This window comes from Halyomorpha halys, unplaced genomic scaffold (assembly GCF_000696795.3).
Source record: "Halyomorpha halys isolate HHAL.00 unplaced genomic scaffold, Hhal_1.1 Scaffold552.1, whole genome shotgun sequence".
Lineage (NCBI taxonomy): Eukaryota > Metazoa > Arthropoda > Insecta > Hemiptera > Pentatomidae > Halyomorpha > Halyomorpha halys.
In genome coordinates this window covers 20,450-48,258 of record NW_027106510.1, presented here as the reverse complement: position 1 = coordinate 48,258, position 27,809 = coordinate 20,450, and the positions used below count along the sequence as shown (strand labels likewise).

Here is a 27,809-nt window from a genome sequence, read left to right as displayed (position 1 = left end):
ATAGTATCACACAATTAATTGAATGACAGAAATTCAATTTTGAAAATTAAAAAGAAAAATTTTAATTTCGGTACAGATTTATATGAAGTGATAACTTAGCATAAGTTCCAATTTTTTTAAAATGAATTAAAACATTGGGTTTACTGAAATAATATGCACCAGGATGGTAGAGATTTAAAAGAAAAATTAAAAAAATAAAAATAAAGGGAAAAAAAGGAAGGAGTGGTTTTTAAAATTGAAAACACAGTAACAAAATCATCCTCAGTATTTTCATTATACAAAAATTCATTTAGACTTAAACCATCATTGTGATAAAACATTGTTAATCTAATTAATATGACCCAGCTTTAGTTAGTAGCCAGCTTCAGCTCGGACAGTCTACATAAATCAGGTAGCAGGGTTGTCTTGTCAGGAATGTATTTTGTTTTTTTCCTTTCTTTTCTCGTAAAAACCTGTCATTACAACCCGCACTTCAATACACAGAAAAAAAAAAAGAAAGAAAAATTCATCATACCATCACAAAACCATTTTAGAGACCATAACCCACTCATCATAATAAATATTTTTGTCGCTATAAATTATAATTTACAACTAGGTGTACAATACTTTTTAATATATTTGATATATAAAAAAAGAATAATATCAGAGTCATTGAGCTCAGAAATAAGGATGGGTAAAAAAAACTGATGAAGGGCGAGGAAGAAATAAATAAGAAACACCAACATGGACGGAACACAAATTAAAAAGAGAAACTACCAAAAGAAAAAAATATATATATTAAATATTCTCTATCCCCATTAAATTTTTGCCCTTAACCATAATATACAATATAAAAGCAATTTAACAAAGCGTTTTGGAAAAGGGCAATTAATTCCAATCCGGGATAGAATATTTTCAAAGGGAATGAAATCAACAGGATAAGAAATACAACCATATATTCGAAACTAAAACTAGCCAGTTTAGTAAATTACACACTACAACATTCTTGTACTTAGATATTTTTTATTAAAAAAAAAAAGAAAAAAAGATTTTATCTAGGCATGGAACTTACATAATTCATGACATAAATTATTTTAAAAAGGATTTTTAAAAATAAAAAAAAAGAAACATTTTTTTTTCTCTATGGAATGAGTAAAACATTTTCTATCAATAATTGTTACCATCCTTGAAATGCTTGGTCTTAAACATGTATAACATTAACATAGTATGAACACACACATTATCTAAGTCAATAAACTTAATTATTTACCTGCGGGTCGAGTAAAATTTAAAAAATACTTAGTTAAGTAGCACTCATAGAGTCACCAATTCATAAATAGAAAGTCATTGCCCACAGCAAATGGGCACAATTTAAACAAAAAAAATTTTTTTTTATTTTTTATTACCATACTAAGAGAAAAGTAGTTAAATATTTGTACAGTTCGATCAATTAATACATCAATTCCAATCTATATAATTAACCAGAGAGAATACCTTACAATTCTTATAAACTATTTCTTTTTTTACAAAGTTACAATTAAAAAAACAACATGCCTCTTGTTCGTAGGGCAGGGGCATTGTGTTTTTATCTCCTCCATTCTTCTTTGAGAAATAAACCAAGTGTTCATATATTTGTTTAAATTAAAAAACATATGTTTTTATGTTGAACAGGGTAGAGCACAGAAGGTGGGGGGCTAGGCAGGAATTTCCGGTAAATTTATCCCTGCCTAGTCGCTCACGGTGCGTCACCACTTTGGACATTACGCATCAGATTCTTCGTCAGCGGCTACGTCTTCATCCTCTTCTTCTAAAACGCAAAACAAAAATCATATATTAAAAACCTTATCATTAAATACATACATATAAGTATATTTTTAATCCATAATCAACTAAGAGAAAAAAAAATAAACCATTAATACTTCATACTTCAATAACAATGTTTATTAATTTTGCCTGTAGTGTTTTGAAATTTAGAATTTCCTATATTAAGACAAGATATCTACAAAACTTTTATTTAATTATTCAACCTTTCTCTGTAGACAATACTACTGGCAATTTGATTAACTAAAGGCTGTAAATCTATAAATCGATAAAACAATTGAAATTTGCTTTTGTTTCAATGACCACACGCCACAGCGTAGTAGCATTTTCTCATGGCAAAACCTATACCCTGCATATTCCCACCTGCCAGTGGTTCTTACAACAAACCTAATAATAACTTAAAATTCACTTTCTTAATACAACATATAAAATTAATAAATACGGTAATTTATGTATGAAAGAATCAATTATCTTTCCCTAATTGATCATTAAAAATTTGAGTAAATGTAAAAAAAAAACCTATGATTTAAAACCTTCTGAGAAGAAATAAAAAGCTACTTTAAACTAGAAACATGAGTCGATTCAGTAAAACCAAATTAAGGGAATGAATGATCATTGAATAGCCGTGTACATGTATACATATACACATAGTATTTTTATTTTAATGATATTGGATTAGCACTAAACAAATATTAGATAATTACCAAAAATAAAACTATTATGAAAATAAAAGACAAATACTCATAAAGAATTTATCAAATTCACCTTCAAAATCACTGAGATAATTTACTAATCATCAAAACTTTTATCAATTTTATAATTTGTACTTATAAGTAAATTAAATAATTAACAAATATATATACTTTTTAATAATTACTTTATTATTTGATAACATAATTAACATTTTATTCATAATATGTACCTTCCCCATCGTCCCCTAATTCATCCCCTAGTTCGTCTCCTTCACTAAGTTGGTCTTCACCCTCATCCTCATCATCTTCCTCCTCTTCTTCGTCTAAGATCTCCTCCTCTAAAATTTCAACACCACCATTTTCTTCCTCCTTTTTGGCCTTCTTCACATCATCACCTTTGTCCTAAGGTAAGAAAAAATAAAAATCTTTTACTTATAATTCTCAAAAATAGATAAAAACTAGTTTTAAAATAAGATAAAAATAAAAAACAAAATATAAGTAACTGCTGGTTGTTATGACAATTTAAAAACTTTTGCAACTAAATAACGTAGTTCTGACAAATTCATAGAACAGTGAAACATATTCATACAGTTTTGTGTATATTGAATTGTGTTAAGTCATATATTGTTTATTAATTTTTTTTCATAATTGATCATCGTGCAAATTAATAAATACTAATTGATATATTGATGCCTAACTTCATAGTGTTACTAGGTACATTTCCACTTCATGAAAATAACAAATAAAGGTTCTCTCTCTTTTAGGTGAATCACAACTTTTTATTTATTTATGAAGCTCATATTAGTACATACGAAACTCCTTATGAGAAGCCTGTTAGTGTGGTTGGCCATCTTGGATTCTTCAAGTATGCTTTCATGAGTTAGCTTCAGTCCTCAGCTTATGACTTGCGGTTAGGTCTCTCTGATAGTTGCAGGAAAGTATGAAACTCATCACATTTTATTATTCACACCTGATCTAACATTGTTGTTAAGGTTTATACATTGTAATAATCAGGTTGATTTACACCATACAACTAAAGGTTCTCCTTTTTAGGTAAATTACAACTTTCTAATATATATTTTTTTTTTTTTTTTTTGACAGAACAGGTTTAGTTACAAATTGTAATTAGAATTTATAACTAAATCTGTTCATAAAAAAGAGTTGTAATTTATCGAAAAAGGAGAACCTTTAATTGTATGGTGCAAATCAATCTGATTATTACAATGTAAGATCAGGTGTGAATAATAAAATGTGATGAGTTTCATGCTTTCCAGCAACTATCAGAGAGACCTAACCGCAAGTCATGAGCTGAGGACTGAAGCTAACTCATGAAAGCATACTTGATCCAACATGGCCAATCACACTAACAGGCTTCTCATAAAGAGTTCCGATATAATTATATGATCTTCATATAGAGGAACAATAAATACAGCGTTTTAGTAATGTAATGAATATAAGGTAAAGAGGGTGAGAACAAAACAATGAAACATTCATAAAATGGAAAAAAATAAAATAAAAGTGATACTACTTTTTGATTGGACATTTAATACATCGGTTACTAATCTTTCTTTACCCCCAGGCACCTCCATCTAGGACTAAAACAAATTTTGTACACCTTTGCCAAGCTATTAAAAATTTTCACTACAATTATGCTTAAGAGTGATATGTATATGTATGGATGTGATATGAATATGCAGGGAAAGAAGATAAAACATCGGAAAATAAATGCTAGGATGCACTGTATATTTACTGTTTATTGTGGTTTTAATTTTAATTTGTTTTTCTTTTAATATTTTGTAATTGTAATATTCGAAAAAATGCCATTCCCTTGTGGCAAATCATCTGTCCACGTTGTTGAAGGTCACTGATTTAATAGTTTATTTCAAGTATAATAGAATGGTATAAATGTTAATAGGTAATGAAAAATTCAAATTTTGATAATTTATTTAAAAAAGGATGTGATAACTAGCTTTTACAAAAATCTTTCTGTTTTAAGAACTAATTAATTCGTTGTTTTTTTATAAGGTACTATAAAACAATTAGGCGAATCTTTTCTTATATTTTTCGATAAAACGTGATCGACTTTGTAGATACTTTTGATACAATTAATGGTATCGAGCGACTTTCGAAAGAGCCGAGAGGGATAGGGCAGAGAGAGGCGGGAGGGGAGAGGGGGAAGTCGATATCGCCGCCCCCACCACCACCCCTCCGCTGGGGAGGGTCGCTTCTATTCCCAGCAATAATTTGTTATTTCAAAGCTTTTCTACATCATTCCAGGATACGGAATATAACATATCCACTTAATGACCACAACTAAAATATTATTAAGAGGTTCATTTTACAAAGCTTAACATCTAAAATGCCCTTTACTAGAGGGATGATTGGCTAATCCAAAACCCTTATATGGGAAACACATACCAGAATTTAGGATCAGATTGCGTTCATTATTTATCATTAACATTATTATAATTTATGTGTTCTTAAAAGATCTTTAAAAACTAAATAAATCGAGTGCTTACGGGAAAAAGGCTTTAGATCATGGTAGTTATTTACATTAGCTACCAAATAAGAACTACAGGGCCTACAAAGACCAGTTTGGTCCTCAATTGAGGAATATTTAGCTTAGTTACTAAATGTTTGGATTAGCATTAGTGGAAACATTATTCCAGGTCGTGTTGAGAGCAGCACCACAAACTTAGCACTCGTTGAGCGGAGCTGTTTCCAAACCAACCTCTAAGAGTCGGCCCATTTATATTTCGTGGTGGGCTCAAGATGTAAAAATCCCGCTCTGGATAGAGTAGGTTGGTAACGTGTTGGTTAACCCGTCTTTCTTGACTCAACTTTGCGTATATGAAAACGTAGGACTCGAAATAAAATAAAGTTTAAAAAATTGCACAATCGTGGTAAAAAAAATAATAATAAAAAAAAGCGTGGAATGACAAAATACATCATTATCCTATACTGTTGAACATAGTTCAACAAGTCTATACCATGTACTTACTACCTTTATTATGGACTACACCATGAAAATTCAACCGGCTCCTTTTCTACAAGACTAAATTTTTATTCACTGAACACTTACGTATTCAATAAAGAAAAATTATAGACATAGTGAAGAAATTCACAAATGAAAAGGTTTAATGGAATTAAATCACATTCAAGGACGCATTTGCAAGAAAGTAAAAGAAACACGATTCAGACTGGACATTCACGCAGTGAAGAAATACTGTCGCACTCAACAAGTAGAAACGAATGTTATTAACTACGTTTTTAATCATTTTTATTTATTTTACTTTCAACTTTGCCGTCACGACAGGATGAGGAGGCATCGGATGATCGTGGCACCATTGCGTGACCTGTGACGGGTTCAGACCTAATTGATACAAGAGGAATGGACTCTCTCAGGTAGTTAGCTTGCTATCTGGAGGATGGAGGAACTGAGCCTTAAGGGTCCAATAATTACAATAACCAACAAGTAAGATAGTTTTACTCTTTGTGAAACAACTTATAGGTACCAATAATAAAACAAACTGAGATAATTAACTTAATTAGTAGACCACGTTCTACTACTTGAAACGATACAACCCACTTGTGCAATACCTTAAAAATTAAAGAGATCCGACCATCAACAAGCTGAATTAGTTTTCATTTGCGTGATGTTAAGTTTTTCTCAACGTAATAATAATAATAATAATCAAGTTATATTATAACAGTGGTTACGAACCCTTTTTTTGGCAGCGTAACCCCCCCCCACATTATTACTTGATCCTGAGAGTCGAATGCCGCCCTTTCAACAAAAGCTAAGGGGCTAAGATACGTATACAAAACCGTTCAATTGACAAGGAATAACCTTGTCCCTAAATCATTTCGATGAACAACGGATGGGAACCACAGCAATAGAATGACAAACCACAAAATGAAAAAAATTTATGTAGACTAATTTCGAAAATGTATAGAATTCTTATTTCATTTTCATACAATTCAGGTTCTAAAATCGCTTTAGAGAGATATATAAGTTTATTTTGCAAGAAAAAAAAAACTAATTGCTTTAAAAATTATGGCTTGATTTATTCTTGATATTAATTTTTAATTTTGAAGTTGATAAATAAAATTTATAAAAGCCTATTTTTTAAAAATTCATTTAATCAAAATACTGGGTTCAAAGCGATATCGTTCTAAATAAAATTATCGCAAGCCTTATCACGAGATAACTAAAACCACGAATTCACTTTGATTACATAACGGGAGAATCATAAGAAATGCAAAATGGCTTTATTAATATTCCATCAAATTTCCCACGGTTAGAATGAGAGGGAATTATTGCCACATTACAGTTAATACAATGTAATAATATAAAATTAATTCCAAAACCTTTTTAAATACAGAAAGCCTCTTATATAATTTCATTCTCGAAAGGTACGTATAACGGAACCCAAAATATATGGACGGACATATAAAATTTAAAAATATCTTTTTTCTCTTAACGAACTCATACATTACAATTCTCGGACAAGACATGAAAGTTCTACACAAGTTCTAGAACAGGAACTACGTTCACAGCGAAGTATTAATAAAATATAGATATATATCATTTAATTTATGTTAAGACCAAAAATAACGACCATTTTTGTTACTGGGATGAAAAAGTAGTGGATAGGAACAAGAGAAGATGAAAATTATTTAACGATATCTTTAAATAAACCTTATTACTTAATAACATCTTTTATTCAAACACAAGTTACAAATTAAATTTTTGAATCCAATCAATATAAATTTAAATCATGTAATAAAATTCAAGTACAAAACTACTGAAACTGTCGTATTAAATAAATAATTAAACTAAATTATATGAAAAGTTATTTATAATCTGTTATTAACCAAGCGTTTTAATTACAATAAAGTATAACTGAGAGGGGGGAGGGGATTCAAAACAGAAAACTGGTTTAAATTCATAACATACACCGGCTCCTTTCTAACCATTCACCTGACCACACAGGTTCATTTCACGGCTGACAAAATAAATGCAAATAACCAGTTAGTTCCTTGTTAGAGAGAAATTCTACTTAGCAGTTATTAGAAAAAAGAAAAACAAAACGTGACTAACGCAATTAATTTAATTAATTATGAGGGTAGTATATAGTTGAAAAAACTCTGAAACCATATTTATATTTTTTTTTTGTTATAGCATCAAGTAATTTATTATAAAATAAATAATATTGAAAATTAAATGTTATGAATAAAAACAATACTTAACCAAAACGTTTTCGGGCTTGCATAGTTTCAAACTTTTGCCGACTTTATTATTTATTGAAATAAATTAACAAGGTCAAATTATTATAACTAAGAAACTGGAGGGAAAAAAACAAACTTAAATGTCAATTACTGTAGAATATGGCACAAATAAATGAAGACTGATTTATAAATTAAACAAAAAAGTAAATAAATAATTTTTTTTCAAATAAGCTTATCTGAATAGTTTTAGTATTATTAAAATATGTAAGGCAGTGGTGAAAGTATACCACAAGTCAAGTAACTTTAATTGAAAAGGTAAACAAGGTTTGACAATGAAGGCAACACCTATTCAATACAGTTGGAATCAAAACAGTTCATATGATGTAAGCATTCAAAAACAAAAATATACATTGTATATTAAAAGACAATTCCGTAATAAAAGTAGGCTAAATATTATAAATGATAAATATTTTCTCTTCTATTAACAGACTATGCCAAATCAGTTCTTAATTCAATAAAAACTATTTACATTATAAATATAGTCAATAAAAATGTATATTTCTGATTTTATTACTTTTGATGGACCAATTTATTAGGAAACTAAAATCTTAAAATTTATTAACATATTTTTTTTTATTTTGATTTCAGATTCAGGGACCAATTCTATCACATGGTGGAACTTCAAAAATGTCACAAGTCAACCTTCACAATATTGTTACTCCTCTGAAAATGTAACTTTCCTCAAAGAATAATTATTTGAGTGAGAAATTAAAATTCAAAATTTTTTAGAAGAGAATTGGCTTAGCAATTTTTCATCATTCAAGTTGTGAAATTTATTAAACAAAAATTGAAGTGCTTCCCCTGAAGTTAATTGCTAGTAGAGGCACTGGTTTTACATGATACTTGATATTTATTGTAAATTTAAGTTATTTTAGGCTTCACCGGCTTCCATCATTCGATTTTGGACTGAATATTTAGGAAATTAATATTGGTAATGTTGATACTACATTATGCCAGGTCATTTTGGATTTAATGTAAAACATTGAAATTAACAAAAATTGTAACATTGTGTAAGTTTCCACGTTTTACTTTATTTTTTTTTTTTAAGGAACATTAAACTAACAAATAGACGAATGTTGCTCTCCAAAAGTGAATGTCAGAGAAAGAAAAAAAAAAGTTATAATTAACAACTTTTTAAAAATAGTATAGCGATGAGAGTAGGGATTTATAGAAAGAAAGCACTAAAAATAATGGAGGAAGCCGGGAAGCAAGGTGAGACGACGTGGGAAATGGGGGAAGGGAGGGAGGGGAAAGCGGCGGTTGGGGGCCTCGACCCTTCCTAGCATCGCACAATGGGGACGCCACATCTGCCCGAGGGGGCACCAACGACCAAAACAATAATGAAAAGAACAAATATATTAATTAAAAAAAAAATTTAGAAGAAAAATGTAGGTACCCAACCCTTCAATACACAAAATGCATAATAGCAAACATACACAGTTCCAACTAGTCCGATTTTATCGTCAGCATTACAGACCTGTTGCATTTTGGCATAACATCAGTTATATCCATTAATAGATGGCATTAGGTCAGACCTTTTAACACCTACATTAATGACTCTAACCCAAAAAACTAAATAATAGCAAACCTAAGAGTAGAAGAGATCTTAAAAAAAAAACGCGGACTATATACATGGAATACTTCTAATCAATATTATTAGAACCGGTGTAAGACTATAATATAAGAAGGTCCATAAGAAAAATCATAAAAACTATAATGCTAAAAGTGATAAATAGCCCGAAGATGAAACCGGCATATTGATTCGGTAGCCTCGCGGGGGTACGCTCTTGTGGAATCGGCCAACTTCAAATCAAGGACAATAGCCTCGCTAGAGGGCTCTTAGGAGGACGCCATTTTCATAACAACATGTCAAATTGTTTATCTACACAAATAACCGCGTCCTCTTTGAAAGTCACGTAAGAGCGATTGGGAAAACCGCTTCCGCAGATGAAAATGAATCGATAACATGGAATTCCGACTGACCGTGTAGATTACTTGATGACGAAAATGCCGTCCCGGCCGGTCACACGCACATGGAACCGCATTATCAACACAGCCAAAACTTAATAAATAAGTGCAAATTAATACAAAAACAATGATGTAATAAAAAATCTACAATAATTGACACTTAAGTGAACTCAATATGAATTACATTCTGTATTACGAAACACATAAAACTGAGTCACTCACCTCCGCTGGCCTTTTCGTTCCTTTGACTTCTGCTTTCGCGTCTGAGGCCTTGTCGTTGTTTTCTGTGGCCTTCTCCACCGCTACTTCAGAGTTATTTTCCTTCGAACTCATCGTCAGGCTAAAATGTCGAGAATCACTTCAACTAACGCACTGCAAGAGACACACGGCTTGTCTTTGTTCAAAATGAAGATGGCGCGGGCTTCGTGCTCGATAAAGCGGGGGGAGAGCTAAATTCAATATTTAAATAAAGTACTAATAGAGGGGTATTATATCAATTTTATAAAGAAAATACACGTTAAAATACAATACCTACCTTAGAACTATTAATTAAAACAGCAATAAACAAAAAATTGACTTTAAGAGCTACTGAACTGAGGGGTTCTAGACTACAACGACCACAATTGCTTTGGGTCTTAGACTATCCGCGATGTCAGCGCTTGCACTGTGTAGCGACAGGTTCAATAACTACGCCGATGGCTGAGTTCCCTCCATGCTAAGTTGCCATTGGATAGATTAAATTTTTTTAATTAATTAAATTCATACTTACGAAACGATGAATCAGAATAACATTATAATAAATCTGATACTCCCATAATTCCACTTCTAGTACACTTAATAAAATTTTATATAAATTTAGACAAGCATACTAAAAATTACATTTCAAATCAAAATCATTTTTATTTTTTATCCATAAAAAAAATCATACATTTGTGTAATATATTTTACTAATAACATAATAAACAATATATACTTTCAGTATAAAATAAGCCCTATATATCACAAAAAAAACAAATATAATTGTAGTTTGACTACATTTTCATCCTAAAAATAGATCATTAGCTAACAGTGATATAAGAGTAAAAGCATGTGAAAAGTTATACATATATTCTATTCACATTTCTAAAATGTATTAATTTATAGTTCCAAATTCTTTGACAATGAACATGCCAATCCAGTGCCATCAGGTTCCACATTCAATTTGGTAACAACACCATCTTCAATAACCATAGAATATCTTTTTGATCGAACTCCTCCCAAAGGTGGTAAGTCAGTATCCAGCTCTAAGGCTTTGGTAAATTCCGCACTAGGGTCTGCAAGCATTCTTACCTACAACAAAACAATAATAATGGTACAAATAACAAATTATTTCATGATTTCACATTTTTACTTAAGCTTAGATAAACAAAATTTTAAAATTCCTCAAAAATAAATAAATTAATTAACTAAAGAGATGTTCATAAAAAATAAAAATAATTGACAACTAAAAATGCAAATGTCAGCTACAAAGCTAATTATCTAATTTTAAAATATAACAAAAATGGTAACCAAGGTAATGGTTCAGTAAAACAAAATACCATTTTTAATTTTTCTTAATGAAGGGCATAAATACATAACAATTTTCTATATAGAAAATTGCGGTATAAATAATGAATTTATAAAACATATAGTATTTTTGAAATACATTAAATATGTAATTTTCTTATAAAACAGATTTATAATAATTATGAAATTTTTAATGAGCTAATGACTTCAAATTTATATTAGAAAAAAAAGTTTTCATACTGAAATATTTTTGATTAATTATTGGAAGATATTTTACGTTATTATTGTCTCAAAACTAAATAGACTGGAGGGCAGATGCTGGTAAACGTACCCAATTCTCAACATTTTTTGAATATCTGCGAAACATTGTAACAATGGAATAATAATCAATCACTTCTTACAAAGTCCATTATTAACTTTTAAAGAAAATATTTAGTTCTGATCGACATTGAAATAAAACTCAACCCAACCAGCAATGAAGAATTAAGAAAGGTTAATTATTTCAGAAACATTTCATAAGAATAAAACCTAGACTTATTAACTTATATTAATAAAAAAATAATACCATTAAAGGTTATTTTTATGAGTAATGTTAATTAAACTATAATTATACAATACTTTAATAAACAATAAATAGTCTTGGCTATACTTTGTATGTTAATGTTTTTATAAAAAGATTTTTATCACTATCCACTTTATAAATCTTTCATGACCTTATGAAATGCTGTGTTATTTTGTTCACAAATTACAATTTTAGATTTTTTTAATTGTATAAGTTACCAATAATAAATTTCATAATTAAAAAAAAAAACATTTTTCATTGAAATAATAAAAATCAACGAATATTTAGGGATAAACAGTATAGTATGGTGAGTAAAACACCATGGTGAAGAAAGTCATGGAAATAATTAACTCTATACATTTATTATTAAAATAAATCAATTTATAGGAGATTGGAATAAAATAAGGACATATTTTTAATACAGTAAAAGAGAATAAATTAATTTACATACACTACATTGTCTATGGTTATAAAGATAGAAAATCTGTGATAACTTTTTCTATCAACATAACCTAACACTGGCATAGATAACCAACTAAAAATAAGTTTATAATTCAAATTTATTATCAATTTATTAAAATTCAGGAATTTAACGATTGATAATCTCGTTAGTTTTGACAACCTGTCAATTCGAAGGCTCTTTAAAAATCCTAAATTAAAAACTTGTAGATAAAAATTAGTATTACCTAGTTTGTTAAATGTCATTGATAATTAGAACTAACATTTTAAATGTTTACAAAATATTCATTGAAGTAACATATTGTTCATTGTTTAAATTACTTATTATTTTTTTAAACTTATTCTGACTTTTTTTTCTTTTATGTAAGAGAAAAACAAAAAACAAATAACAAAACTTATAAATCTAATGCCACACAATACAATATATTCATTACAAGTTACACATTTTAAATACTAGTTGAATAGTACCAAAAGAAAATCAAGCCTATCTTCTAATTTTAATGATTTAACTTATTTTGTAAGAAGTTCATTGACGTCAAAATAATCCATTACAAAAATTGTTAAAGTAAAAAAATAAATAATTAAAATTAAAATATAGACATGGCTTGTTTTAAAATTCTACAACTCATTTATTTTTATTTCAAATAACAAAACTCATCACATGAAATGCCCCTTTTTTTAGTGATAACATTATCAAAACAAGAATTAATGTAATTTAATTTTATAGATTAATCAAAATTTGTTGGTTTTAATACAATTCATTTTTATCAGATAATTTTTTTTTTTTATTATATTAAAATCTCACTATTTAAAAAGAAATTAACTATTAGAAGAAATTCTATCAATTTTAAAATTTTTGATTTTTTATAAAATATTTCGAGGTTTTTTAATAACCTATTCGTTGCTTATTGAAATTGAATAATTGAATTCTTGAAGTTTCAATATAGCTCATATTGAAATGGATGATGAAATAGCCCATGCTTATACATTAAGTTTTACTTTAATTAATAATTTGTTTTTCTATTCAATCATATTTTATCAATATACTAAAACTTAATTTCAGATGTTAAGCCAGCAGATATATATAGAAAATGTATTTTAAAAAAATACAATAATAGAAAATCAAACTATATTTTTTTAAAAAAATGAATTTTTCTAGTAAAAAAACAAAATAAAGATAGATATTTCAAAATTACTTCAAATTTTAATTAATAACGTAAAATACATTAAATAGAATCATATAGTAAAATAGAATTTTTTTTTCTCAAGTTGTAACAGTCATTACATAATTTACTTAAGAATAATGATTAAATGATAACCTTACTTAATAGTAGATAATTGGAAATTCTATTTATAACCTTAACATTACTTTGGTATTTATAAACTATGCATTATAACACTTAATTTTCATAATTAATTTTTGATTTTGATTCATAATGAAAATAAAATTACTTTACAATAGTAAATAATATTTTATTTTAGGTATGATGATCTTTTATAAAATTAAAATAAAAACAAACATTATACTTAAGAACCTTCCTGAAAATGGAAAATATAATTCCACAAAAATAACATTTTTTTATCAGTATGTATGATATAACAATAAAAAAATATTGTTGACTGAATAACTTACGTAGTTGAAATAAAATATATTTATCATATATTTCCAATATTAAAAATTAGAAATACATTTTACTCACAACAAATTAAAAACAATTTTTTTTTTTTTTTATACTTACCGTAATGTTAATAATTTTTAAACATTTTTTATTGGAAGATATCATGTCTAAAAATATTTAAAACACACAAGGTTGGATTTACATATAAAGAATAGTCCGCAGCAGACCAAACACAGAAAGAAAAAAAGACAAATAAGATATATTAAATAAATATTGTGTATATACATATATATGTATAGGAATATAAAGTTTTACAGAAATAAATAAACTGTAAATACTATAAGAAGGAATGCACTTATTGGATAGTTGAAACTTTGTACACAGGAAGTGGATAGATGGATGACAGAGTGAAATCATTAAAAACTAATTAAAAAAAAAAACATAGCCACCAAAGAGTAATTGCTGTTAGAAAGAATCAGACACAACATACTAGAAGTATATGATAGCATCTGATGATCTTATGAAACAATTCATAAAAATGGGAAAAAAATAAATAGACAATTTATAGAAAGATTGTTGATTGACAATGTGTAATTAATACACGAAGATGGGCCGAGTTGGCCTTCAAACTATTTATTTTGAGCCATTTACTTTTATTTTTATGATTTACTATGTTCATTTTTACATATGTAATACCATTTTTAGCCACACTTTAGTCCACTTTCATTTAATGTCATCTTATTCTCTAACTCTGTTATATAATTTTAGTTGCTCGTATCTTTTAAGGCCTGCAAAGTGGGACAAAACGTTGGTTCAAAATAGTTAATTAATTATTTGTGTTATTTTTACTGCACCCGGACTACTTTCCTTTTTTTTTTTTTTTTTTTTTTTTTTATAGCAATTTTAGTGTGTAACTAGTAGGAATATATATTAGAGGTAACTAAAGGATTGACATAGATGAAATATGATAATTTTAATCCAGGTACTGATCTAAGGATACTAAGATGTTTGTAACAAAATTTTAAATAGATATCATACAATAAAATCATTACTAACCATTAGTAAAAAAGAAAAAAAATAATAAATATGAGAAGGTTAGAAACATTAAAAAAGCAAGAATTATAGCAAAGCAAAGAGTAAACCAAACTTAAACCATAGCAAATATTCTTATATTGCATTTAATTTTAAAAAAATCTCATTGTATAAAAATAATGATGAATATTTGTATACCACATAAATAATCATTAAACTAGTGTATCATGTTATATATTTTTTAAAACATAGTCTATCATATCTATTTTATTAGCTTCATTTCTGTCCATAAAGAGTACTAATTAATATTAGAAGTTTGAATCTTGATTATATATATTAAATAAACAGAAGGTTATATTGGTTTATTGTTTTTTATAGCACCTTTACATGAAAATGATGAAATTGTGAATCATAGGTTATATATCATATGAGTCAATATATCCCTCAGATGCTCATAACTTTGATGAAATTCCATACTGCCTCAAGAATCATAACCTTCATTATTAAATTAGTGGTTAGGAGTATAAACTATTTTGAACTTATTTATATTCTAACCGAGAACAAAAAAAAAAACCCTACTACTTTTTTATCTTCTGGACGTTTCGGATACTCCGTCAATTAATCTATTGCATATACAATCCAATATGCAAGAGATAAAAATGAAAAAATAGGACTAAAGATATCATTTATTTATTTATTGGCGTCACACCCCTACAATTTTTTTATCTTACCTCCAAATATGTTAAATACAAATATATACAATATACTTAACCTAGTATATATACATATCTACAATTAATCTTGTTTAGCCCCATGGCATTATAAGATGAGATTGATAAGGTCCGCTAAAGGCAAGTTTAAGCTTGATAGCAGGGGGACTCACAAAGAATGGGGAGGGACAATTCCAGCTGGTTACGGTCCTACAAGAACCTAGGTCTCTCTTATAATTTTTCTTTACTTTCTCCTATTCCGGATGCAAGCATTTAAAGACATGACTAAGTTTAATAATCAGCACAAATCCCTAGAAAGGAGGATGTAAGACATAAAGTAATTAAGATGTACTTGTAATGAATGGGTTGTTCAAAAGATAAAATAAAGAGTTAAATGTTAACAAGTACAGAATAATATTAACCATTTATGGTGTACTAATCAGAACAAACCTAACGCCTATATTTATTGAGAACCTTAATTAAAAATGACCTAACCATCTATTGTCATTTAAGTTCCTAAAAAGGGCTTTAAAGAGACAAAAAAAAATTGTTATAACGATTTTATCTATTAATAATAAAATATATTTTATGTAGGAAGATATTTGATACTAAAATAGTAGAAAAAACTATTTATTGTTAAGCAATGTTTTGCCCGACTTTGCAGGGCTTCTCATGGCTATCTTGATTGAACGATTATTGACACTCCAACTGACAGCTCTGCAAAGTAGGGCAAAATGTTATTTAACAATAAAAAGTTTTTTCTACTATTTTAGTACCTTTATTGATCGCCACCCGGACTGTCTTCCTACGAAATATATTTTAACTAAATTATAGGGAACACCTTTCCAAATTTCTGATTTCTTTCCAAACCCTGTGAAGTGAAATAAGGGGCGAGTTACTAAAGGATTAATTACTCTTGGAGTTACAAACTAAACTATGCTGAAATTAATAAAAAGAAATGAAGCTGAACTAGTTCTAGGTTAATTTTAATCCAGATTCAACCAACCAAACCCAATAACAATGGACTATCACAAGTCAGCGAGACAGGATTTGTGCTAGCAATATATGAAGGGCTTGGAAGCAGGACTATGAAAAATATTTGATGAACATTCTTCAGTTAAGCAGTTTCAAAATTTCTACAATTTCTACAGTTAACATATTATAATATTATAGATAAACAAGTTAACATTTTGGTGTTACACAAAAGAACACACTTATGGAGAAACAAAGGGTCATTTTGGCATGTCACATTGAAAATAATTTTTTTTTTTCAATCATTATATACTGCCAAAACTAATAGCTAATATTGCCATGGATACAATATTTATTTATCAATGGTTCATTCATGAATAAGGGTCGTTGCCATGGCAATTTTGGATATTAGTTTCAACTATAGCTAATTTTTGCCCGTCTCTGCTTTAAAGCATACCCATGTACCTATTAATAGCAGATGTGTGAGAATACCACTGAAAATAATTTCATTGCTTTGAATACAACTGGTGCCGTTTTTTGAATCGTATATTTGCCCCAGTTTACCCAACTTGTTGAAGTAATAATTACGATACCTTGTCTTTCTTCAGAAATGTTTATATGAGTATATACACACATACACATAAACACTTGTTAAGCATTATATACTACATACATTTGAAGTAATAGCTAAAGACAATCAATTTATAACATCAATACAAAAATATATAATACATAAATACCATATATTCAACGAAATTCTACTTAAATATATATAATTGAAAAAATAAATTAGTTAAAGATATATTACATACAATTATATGCTCATGCTTAAATTTCGATTGGGAATGGGAAAATAATTATAATATTAATCGTTATTTACTACATTAAATTATACATTTACAACATTAATAACATAAATATTTAATATATAGATAAGTTAAAGTAAAAATCTAAAAACATATTTTTTTTATTTAACTCCAAAACGAAAGCCTTAAGTCTGTCAAGTTAAATTTAATGACACTTTCAAGTTTTTCTTCTTTTTTTTTAATTCAGGTGTCTTAAGTACTAAATCGCTCTTAAAGAATAATATAAAAGTATGAAATAATTTACAAGTTTCTGAACTTATTTTACGATAAACTGTTACGGCAGTCTTTCTATATAAATAACAGCAATCAATTAGACAAATATGTCATAAATAATAACACCTCTAGAAATGGGCAAAGCATTATTAAATTGGTTCTAGATTGTTAATTTAATTTTTTTTTTTATTAAACTACATTTTTTAACTTGCATTTAAAAATTTATTCAAATTTACAAGGCTGAGCCTCAAACCCTATGCGAAAAACCGTGGTGTTCTAAGAACAAACCACGGTACCAGATCACAACCACTTAATATCTGGATAAAATCAATACTAACCTGTTTTTTCTTATAGGCCCTACATAATATAATTGTCAGATAAATTTCATACCAAATAAATTAATTTCATATATGAAATTTATTCTAAGTTAAGTTTCTTATTTCACCAATTTTAATTTATGAAAAAAAATGTGAATGACATTTTGTTTGTAAATTTAAATTGATGAAATAAAATAATTTTGAATAAATTACTTTTGCTAATTATGAGTGAATGATACAAAGTAACTGTATTCTCAATAATGCCACAGCCTGTATTATAATATATTCCAAGTACTTCTAAATAATAAATGTATATGCTACTATTATTTACTTTATTATGGAATTATCGTCTGATTGTAAACATTTGAAGGAAATATTTTGGGTATACATATATTTTTTAATTTCATCCTAATAATAGTAAAATTCCTCTAAAAAAAGTCCTTGAGTTTTTATATAATATTGTAACCTTATGGCAAACTTTTGACTGGCCACTTTGGCAAAATGTTAAAAAAAAAATTGTTTTAAAATGAAGAAACATTTTTAACTAGTAAGCTAAGATGATTTTCATATTCTTCTAATTAAGAGTCATACTCATTAAATGTTAAAAATACCCTTTAAAATTAAGAAATCAGTTATTTTTTGTTATTGTGATTATTACACCAAGAACTGTTTTAATGAGAATCAAAGATAAGTTTGGCTATTTGAAAAAAAAAAAACTTACATTATAAACAAAATAAAATCATAACTATCATAGAATAAGGATGATGCTAATAGTTGCCATTTTCATGATGATTATCATATTGTTGCTTTAATTTGATAGTGATACATCTGATAAAAAATTATTGATTTTATTTGAATAGGACATATTCCAAAGTTACTTTCACTAATGTGATCTTATAGTTAAGAAGGGTGTCACAAAGTAAACAGACTATGGAATACATTAAGACCAAAATAAAAATCTTTCTTTGTCAGATGTGCAACTTGTAAAGCAAATCAGCAATGTTTATTATCAAAGGTTAATGACCATTTTATATTTAAAACAAGCATGCAATGTTAGAATCAATATTAGTATAGAAACAATGTGAATGAGTAAAATATATTAATATTAAACAGGAATATTCCGAACATAAAAGCTCAAGTCTCTAATATATCTCAAATACTTTTAGGGACTTAAGTCTTTGTTTCGAAATCTCCTGAACGTTTTTTAACAATTAAATTATGTTCCTTAAAGAAGTTTTTCTTCTTTTTATATTATAATATACAGTAAGTTTTCATAACAAATATTCAAGAAATAATAAGAAAAAAGCCATAATTAAAGACAAATATCTAAAGAATATAAGTAATTAGTTAAGCCTGCACACATACTAGTTTATAGCCAAGAGTAATAAGCATAAGAAGGTGTGCATAGAATACACAATTACAAAGTTTAAATAAAAATCTCCTGGACATAAGAAGAATTTTCAATTATTAAGCTATATTAACTGAACAAAGTGAACTCGGTATATTTACCAAGAATTTTAATTTACAACTAAAATACATTTTGATTTCGAGACTAGGATGTATTAAAAAAATCAAAAGAGAAAACAGTGTGATGAATGGAGCAGTTAAGAGCATCGATGAACTAATTTACAAAAAAATCTATTAAAATCAGAAAGTTGGATGAATATAGATATATATGAATATCAGGTCCTTTTATTTTTATTTTTTGAAATCATGAAAATTGTGAGTCTCGGTTCACTTTAGTATTTTATAAATAGGGCTTTTAGCACCTAATTTTAATGTAATCTACAGTTTTCAATTTCTTAATCAGAGCGCTTCAGGGCAAAATGAAACCCATACTTCATCATACATGAGTGTAACAGACCATCAACCAGTGTTATTTATCCTAATTGAATTATAAAAACGATGTAAAAGGATGATATATTTTCGTCCTGTACAGGGTCATAACCAAAATCTCTCAGCAAAATTCCCTGACTTTTTCAGGTTAATGAAATAGTGAAAACTAACTGACGGGCTTAACAGTGAAATCTAAATAACGGATTAAAGGGTAGCTGTAACTTGGTGATAATGTGTTATGATAATAGGTTATTTTAGTAACCTGTGAATTTTGACTTTATCACAATTACTGGTTTTGTAATACTTTTATATTACAGAGGAACTGTTACCTGATGATAACCTCTCCTGTGTAAATTATTATAAATATAAAGCCAGCAAATGTTGTGATAGTCAGAATTCACAGGTTACTAAAATAACATATTTTTGGAACAGGTTATTATTAGGATAACTGTTATCAAGATTTCACTGTTTAAGCCATCAGTAATTATAACAGGATTTGTATAAACATATAATTTAATTAATCTTCCAACTACAAAACTATATTGTTGCAATAAACAACATATATAATTGTTTAATATCCTAGTTTACAACTGAGGAACGGAATTCTACCTTCTCTTGTAACAATATAAGTTATTGACAATCACAAAAAAATCAATGAATATGTCATAATAACTTTGACATGTAATATGTATATCTGTAGATAAGTATATATCTATCACTATTAGATAAACAAATTGTGACAAATAATACTTCAAATTCACTTGAGTCCCTTTACAAAATTCCCTGACTTTCAGGATTTTTCCAGGTATGATAAACACTCTGAACATATATATATATATATATTTTATTTGAGCTAACCTTTTGCTTTATACTATTGTTATTCTTTTCAACCTGATTATTACCTTTGGAAGCATTTTCTCCTTTGAACAATAAATAATTTATCCAAGACCTCATTTAATTTGTATATAATGAGAAATTACCAAGATGTTACTTTATATGATAGCTCAACAGTTAGCGTAACAGTATTTTCTTTCAATTTCCCTTAAAAGCCAAGGGAAATGTCAAAATTAATTATATAGAAGTGTCATGATAAGGGAAGGGAATTTATGTATGACAGCAGAACTAAATAAATATAAAAACATAACCTTCGATGACGATAATATTCTTTATTCATAATGATATACACAACTCTCATACACCAATAACTAAAACCTTTTCATCACAATTACCAGTCTTGCGACTACGACTTTAGGGTAACATAAAAAAGTTAGGCATGCACTAGATTTTTTTATTATTTAAATCCTTTATTTATAATTTTTTAAAGAATTAAAAGTAAGAAATAAATAAAATAAAACAGCATTTATAAATAATTAATGTTTATATTTATTAATAAATATATCAATCTTTACATTTTATTCATCTAAAAACAAAATTTTAATAAAACATGTGCATTTCGTGGACATTACAACAAACCTGTATTAACAAAAAAAAAAAGAAACAAAAATACATTTTAATTTCAGCAAAAATAAAGTTGGGATAGAGGTTATAGTCAAATCTTAAAAGAGCCTTTATTGTAAGAAGTCAAAATTTTAGTTAGCACACTTTTTATTACATTGAAACCAACAAACAATGGAAAGGAATGAATTAACTAACAGAAAAAAAAATGGAAGGATACAAACATTAAGAAATAGAACTTACATTTTTTGAAAATAAACAGAAAAACATGGATAGCACATAATGATAATTACAATTTAATTAGCCTTGTAAGGAAATATTTTATATGTACAAGAGACAATGAGCAGACCTAACCAACACAATGACATTGCACTTATAATGGAAAGTAAAAAAAGTTACAAATAAATTAAAATAAAAGCAAGGAAAGGAGCAGGAAACCACATTTATTTGTTTAAGTTTAGTTTATATTTGTATTATAAGGTGATTATTCGTTAGAAAGAATAAGTAAACACTAATACTTACCGTAACAATAAATTATAATAAAACTTTAGCAGAATTAAATGCTATGGTACCTATAAAATTAGCAACAAAATGTTATCATAAAATATCATAAATGAAAAATAAAATAAAAATCATTACCTTTCCTTCTGCATTCTGATCTTTACCCCATGCACCCATAACAAATGGATCATTAACAGACACACAAACAATCTCGCCAATACCTTTACTTTTTAAATCATCTGCATCTTTTACGTAACCAGGCAAATGAGTCTGAAATACATATTCGTATAAATTTTCAAATGTAAACTATGCAATATGAAACAATAATAAGAATTCGAATAAATTGATTTATAATAGGAAATAAAAAAAGAAAAAGAGAAATCAATACCTTGGAACAACCTGGAGTAAATGCACCTGGTACCGCAAAGAGCACAACCTTTTTACCAGCGCATAATTTTTTAATGTTTATTTTGTTTGCGGGAGTGTTCTCAAACAGAACAACATCTGGAATTGACTCACCAACCTAAGGAAAGAATTAAGTTTTAATTCACAACTCGATTTTTTTAATTCAACTTCAGTTTAAGAACTACACTATAATATATACCAGTTTTTTTTTTTTGTTATATGTTTTAAATAGAAGCACTGATGTGATTATGTACAAGATTAAAAATCTTAATTGATTATTAATCAAATAAGGAATGTACTAAGTTTGATAAAGGATTTAAAAACCAATGTAATGAGAATATATCAGAATAAAAGCAGTTCTTGATTGGAATGGAATTGAAATTGAAAAATCACAAACTGATGTAACATAAGTCATGTAAGACTCCTGATACATATCGACTCTGTTTTTTCGTTTTCAATGAAATCCATCAGCCGCAGTATAGGTTATGAACGAAATAAACCTAAATTGATATTAAGTTTCGAATAGATAAATGACAAACTGACCTGAATAATGGGCATGTTTAATATCGAAGTATTACTGAAAGACTTGACCAAGACAGGTTTTAACCTTAACAAAGGAGCTCTGAGGAGGCAATGCATTGGTGAAGCTAGAAGCCGCTATAGGAAAACGACCTTCAGCCTTCAATCGAAAATTAAGCTGAAACCAAAATATATTTTATCACTGTAAATATCTTACCTTAAACACCTATGGACATTTTTAACAACATATACTCTTATTTAGTTTCTGATAAATGCATTTGTATAAACATAAAAGTCGTAAGAGTATTATGAAAAAATTAATTTTGAAAGATTATTCTTATAAACACCACTGAATAATTGAACTTATATTTCATATTACATAGACTTCAAATTCCTTTGAATTTTTCCAACTATGAAATAAAAAATAAATATTTATAGAATCAAAAATTTCGTTTCGCCCCACTTTGTAGAACTTCATCAGTGCCAAAAAGGTACAAAAACAACTAAAAATATCATCTTTCCAAGAATATATATTCTGATGTATATATTGTATATATTCTCTAATCTTTATTATGTTAGTTAATATATTTTTTTTGTATTTATCTTTATACTACTTATTACTTTATTTCAGTATTTGATAGTTTGTATGCCTACACCTTCATATATTTTTTTATCTTATGTTTTTCTATCTTCTTTGTATCTTTTTATTTTAACCCTGATTAAGTATTACATTGTGGGTCGAAACGTCAGCAATAAATAAATTGTTGAGAACAATTTATTTCTTCTAGACCGCAGCTCTAACAATTATTTTTTTTTTTAGTTCTAGTAATATTTACCTATCTACTTAATTCTTCTCTTCCCTCTCCCCCCCCCCCAAAAAAAATCATAACGACAATAAATCAGTTTTTTTTATTTATTATTATTATTAATAAGTAATATTTTCGCTGATCGCTAGATATAATTTTTTTCTTAGTCTAGGGCTAGAGATCCAACCTGTTGATCTTCTATTTATACTTTTTTCCATAAATTTTTCTCATTCTTGAAAATCGTACGAGTTAAAAAAATGTACCATACTTAAATCAGTAAAACATGTTATATCGAAAACATGAAATCAATTTATATCTTCAAAAAGGATTTACCTTATTATTATATTCAGATCAATACGCAAAATAATTACTAAGTATAACTCTATTAAAAAATATATATCAAATAACTCTCAAATGTGCATTATATCTTGAATAATGCAAAATACAAGTTGTAAATAGGAGGATTTCAAAACTTATTTCACTTAGTCTGAAATAAACATTTTTAAGAGGAAAAATATTAGTATTGTTAAAACATAGCAATAAAGTTTTAGTAACATTTTTGTAAATGCAGGAATTTAAAAAGAGATTCCGCATAAACATTAAAAATGAGTTGGACACTCATGCACAAATAATTAATAGTATGACTAACTATCAAAGAAATTCTGATAGTGCGACAGTAAATGTAAAGGTGCCTCTACACGTTTGCCAAACAATGGCAAACTCGCGCGGGCGCAAGCCTGTGGATGAGTTATTTGGCTTGGCTGGTAAAAGTTGGGCTGGGTGTCGGTTTTAGGTCACATATAAAAGAGAGCTTGTGCCGTATCACACGTTTGTGTTTAATTGGCATTGTTTTAAAATTGCCAACAGATAAATGCTGGTACTCTCTGTGTTTTAATTAATTATAGAATTTCCCAAACCTTCGGATTCAATAATTAACTCTAGTTTAAAATGGTATATTTTAAAATTCCATCGATTTGGTGTGAATACATTGTTTCAAATATTGTTAATTAACTTTTGCAGAAAATTAATTTATTTGTCGAAGTCCTTTATTAGTTATTATAACTAACTTAAAACTTTAGTATTAGCTTGAAAAATTAATATTTTTTTTACTTCTAGAGGGGGCAGCTGCTCCCCACAGGAACATAGCTTAATAATGTTTGTAAGGAAGAATTAATGAGAAAAGAGGGGAGAAGGAGTGTAAAAAGAAGATAAAAAAAAGGAAATACAACGTAAAATAAATAAATAAATATATGTCGAGGTTCTGTGGAATTAGAAGCTAAGGAACAAAAAATGCAATTTAACGAAAATCCGGTCTTTAGATCAGAGTTTGTTAAAAATTAACTATAGTCGAAACTATGGCTAAAATTTATATGGATACGATATTTATTTATCAATAGTTCATTCATGAATAAATATCGTATCCATAGCAATTTTTGCTATTAGTTTCAATTATTTTTGCCCACCTCTGCTTTAAATGAAACTACATAGTTGTTATAAGAAATAAGAATTTGGGATAAAGTTTTTACATTCATATATTCAGTAGGAAGCTTATTCATGAAACAAACATTCTGTATTGCGAAATCTAAAAACCCACAAGTGTCCATTAGAGGGAAAGTGGAATGACTCAATAATTGCGACATGTTTTTGCATCTTTAATTTTAGAATGTTTGGTGGGGGGGGAGGGGGAGAAGGAAAGAGAGGAGGAATTCCTGGACTAGAGGAAACACACAGAGGAATCGAGAAGAGGGGGGCTTCCTTGAAGGAAAATAAAACGTTATTTAATATAAATATTTTTATATTATATCCTCCATATTTTTCCTATATTATTCCTAACAATAAGAACATTATTTTATAATTAAATAAGTAGGTATTTTGAAATTAATTCCTCCCTACATGGAAACACGAAGGAATCCCCCACTTAAGACAGTAGATTTCTTGTCATCATTGGTCTCGATGCAAAACATTAGGTTCATCATATAAAACCTTATATGAATTTATAAATATATGTATATATAGTTGACCGTAAAAATTGATATATAAGAAGATGGTCAGGGTTGCGGTGAAAAGTGAAACAAAAATAGTTAACAACTATTTATTTTCCGACGTTTCGCCCCACTTTGCAATGCTTCATTAGGGCTAAAAAGATACAAAATGATACAATTATAAGAATAAAAATACAAAGATAAGATACAATGATAAGAATAAAAACAAGTAACAATGGCAAGAGTAAAAATTTCTTAAAAATACGTAAAATATAAAGCTAAAAAAGTACAGGAGATGCACATAAAACAAAAACAATACGGGAAAGGAAAAAAAGAAAAATATATATATAGAGATATGTTTTCATTCTTATCATTGTATCTTATCTTTGTATTTTTATTCTTATAATTGTATCATTTTGTATCTTTTTAGCCCTGATGAAGCCCTGCAAAGTGGGGCGAAACGTCGGAAAATAAATAGTTGTTAACTATTTTTGTTTCACTTTTGACCGCAAACCTGACCATCTTCTTATATATGAATTTATAAATATTTTGCTCACCCCTAAAAACAATTTCTCGAACCGATCCTGAGATAACTCATGGCTAATATAGGTAATGTATTTAATAATTTTGAGCTTTGAAAGATATATATAAAAAAATAAGATAACCAGAGTTCAGTGAATACGATTTTTTAATGGATACAATATAAATGGCATACACAGACTAAGGGCTTATAGTACAAGAGCCGGGGAGAAAAAAAGGCAGTTATTTCACCCCAAATTTTGATTACTATGTATAATTACTAGTCAAAATTATGAGTATGCCAAGTATAGGTAGAGGGAATAAAAAATAGAGACTGTTTCAAAACGTTAAAAAAAAATAATTTTTCATTCGGAGCTCTATAGGGGGGGGGGGAGAGAGAGACAGAGAAATACTTTATTTGTCTACGCTGCCTAAATACATCAGGTTGCAATATCACACAGCATACTTATCAATCCGTAATCGGATATATATAAATTACATGGTATAATAAGATGTAAAGAAAACAATTTTTTTTCCCCACAGGTTTCCTTTTACAATCAATTTCGGTCTATACACCAAATACAAATATTTCAATTCATTCCTTTTTTCTTTCCCACTTCTGCTCCTCCAATTCCACCACTTCATAATTTTTTTATTCTTCTGATCAACTAATTCGCTCTCCGGAATTCACCCTTCTAGATCCTCTTCAGTGATACTAGATACTCATTCAGTAGTTTCTATGATATTCGCATATGAATATAAATTTTCTCCGAACAACAATAAATCAATTTATTTTTAGCAAATATTATGGAAACTACTACTCCTACGAAGATAAACGTCATAAACTACTTTATAGTTCATCAAACTAGCTTTAATTTGAGTGATAATAGAGATAGAGTTTTTGTGATATAGATTTTTCAAAATAAATTCACTAACTACTGATTTTTCAGTGCATTTTGTATAAAACGTTGCTTTTTAAAAAGCTATATCTCGGGAACTATTGAACATAAATAGCTCTATTAGGGCTTATATTTTAGCAAATTTACTCTATTTTAAATGATGTTCTCTTATATATTCTAGTGTTGTTGGTAGTTTTAAAGATATAGAGCTCCGAATGAAAAATTAGTTTTTTTTAGCGTTTAAAACAGCCGCCATTTTTTATTCCCCTTACCTATACTTGGCAGATTCAGTAATTTAGACTAGTAATTATACACAATTTTCATTAAAGTAATAAAAAATTAGGGTGAAATGGCTGCTTTTTTTCTCCTCTTGGGCTCTTGTACTATTAAGTTTATTTGTAAACAGTGAGATTACTAAGTCCGCTATAGACTTCACTCAGTAATACGCTATATTATGAGCAAAAGGAATCTGATATTATTTCGTATCTTTATCTATATTATACTTTGAGCTTTGGATGTAGTTATATTATTTTTTAACAAATAGATCATGGAGGAAATTTATGAGAGAACGCCGATTAGAATGATTGACGCATTCACTGCAGCTGCTCTTGGTGACCTCCAAACTCTACGAGATGTTGTTAGGTAACTAAATGCAATATATTACTATATACAATACTCTTAAATAGAAAATATCATTCGTAAGTTTAAACCATCGTATTATTTATTTTTTATTGTTGCCCATATTACCATTTAATAACAATATACTATTGGCGTTACAAAAAAGTTAGTTGGATACACAAAAATTTAACGTTTTAATATATAATATATTTATTATTTACA

The 27,809-nt window shown here is 27.9% G+C and overlaps 2 protein-coding genes across 2 annotated transcripts in view; both read right to left on the bottom strand.

Annotated features, from left to right (window-relative positions):
• Window positions 1–255: 255 nt before the first annotated feature.
• On the bottom strand, window positions 256–10,201 carry Bacc (Bacchus). The gene is made up of 3 exons (XM_014426117.3): window positions 9,975–10,201; window positions 2,723–2,894; window positions 256–1,786 (listed from the first exon to the last, which is right to left on the bottom strand). Exons 1-3 carry the CDS (start codon window positions 10,083–10,085, stop codon window positions 1,740–1,742), a joined length of 330 nt encoding a protein of 109 aa, XP_014281603.1. The 5' UTR covers window positions 10,086–10,201; the 3' UTR covers window positions 256–1,739.
• Window positions 10,202–10,627: 426 nt separating this feature from the next.
• Window positions 10,628–27,809, bottom strand: part of Prx5 (Peroxiredoxin 5) — a 20,724-nt gene continuing 3,542 nt past the window's right edge. The window contains exons 2-5 of the mRNA XM_014426126.3: window positions 22,788–22,941; window positions 22,228–22,362; window positions 21,978–22,109; window positions 10,628–11,081 (exon numbers count right to left, since the gene is read on the bottom strand). Coding sequence (XP_014281612.1) covers window positions 10,890–11,081; window positions 21,978–22,109; window positions 22,228–22,362; window positions 22,788–22,883 — 555 coding nt within the window. The 5' untranslated portion in view covers window positions 22,884–22,941 and the 3' untranslated portion in view covers window positions 10,628–10,889. The remainder of the gene's footprint in view (window positions 11,082–21,977; window positions 22,110–22,227; window positions 22,363–22,787; window positions 22,942–27,809) is intronic.

What these genes read in the sequence shown, in the direction of transcription:
- Bacc (XM_014426117.3), bottom strand. Translation starts at nt 10,085, where the DNA reads ATGAGTTCGAAGGAAAATAACTCTGAAGTAGCGGTGGAGAAGGCCACA. An exon ending in GAACGAAAAGGCCAGCGGAG is followed by an intron (nt 2,895 to 9,974) that starts GTGAGTGACTCA and finishes TTCTTACCTTAG; the next exon opens with GACAAAGGTGATGATGTGAA. An exon ending in ATTAGGGGACGATGGGGAAG is followed by an intron (nt 1,787 to 2,722) that starts GTACATATTATG and finishes TTTGCGTTTTAG; the next exon opens with AAGAAGAGGATGAAGACGTA.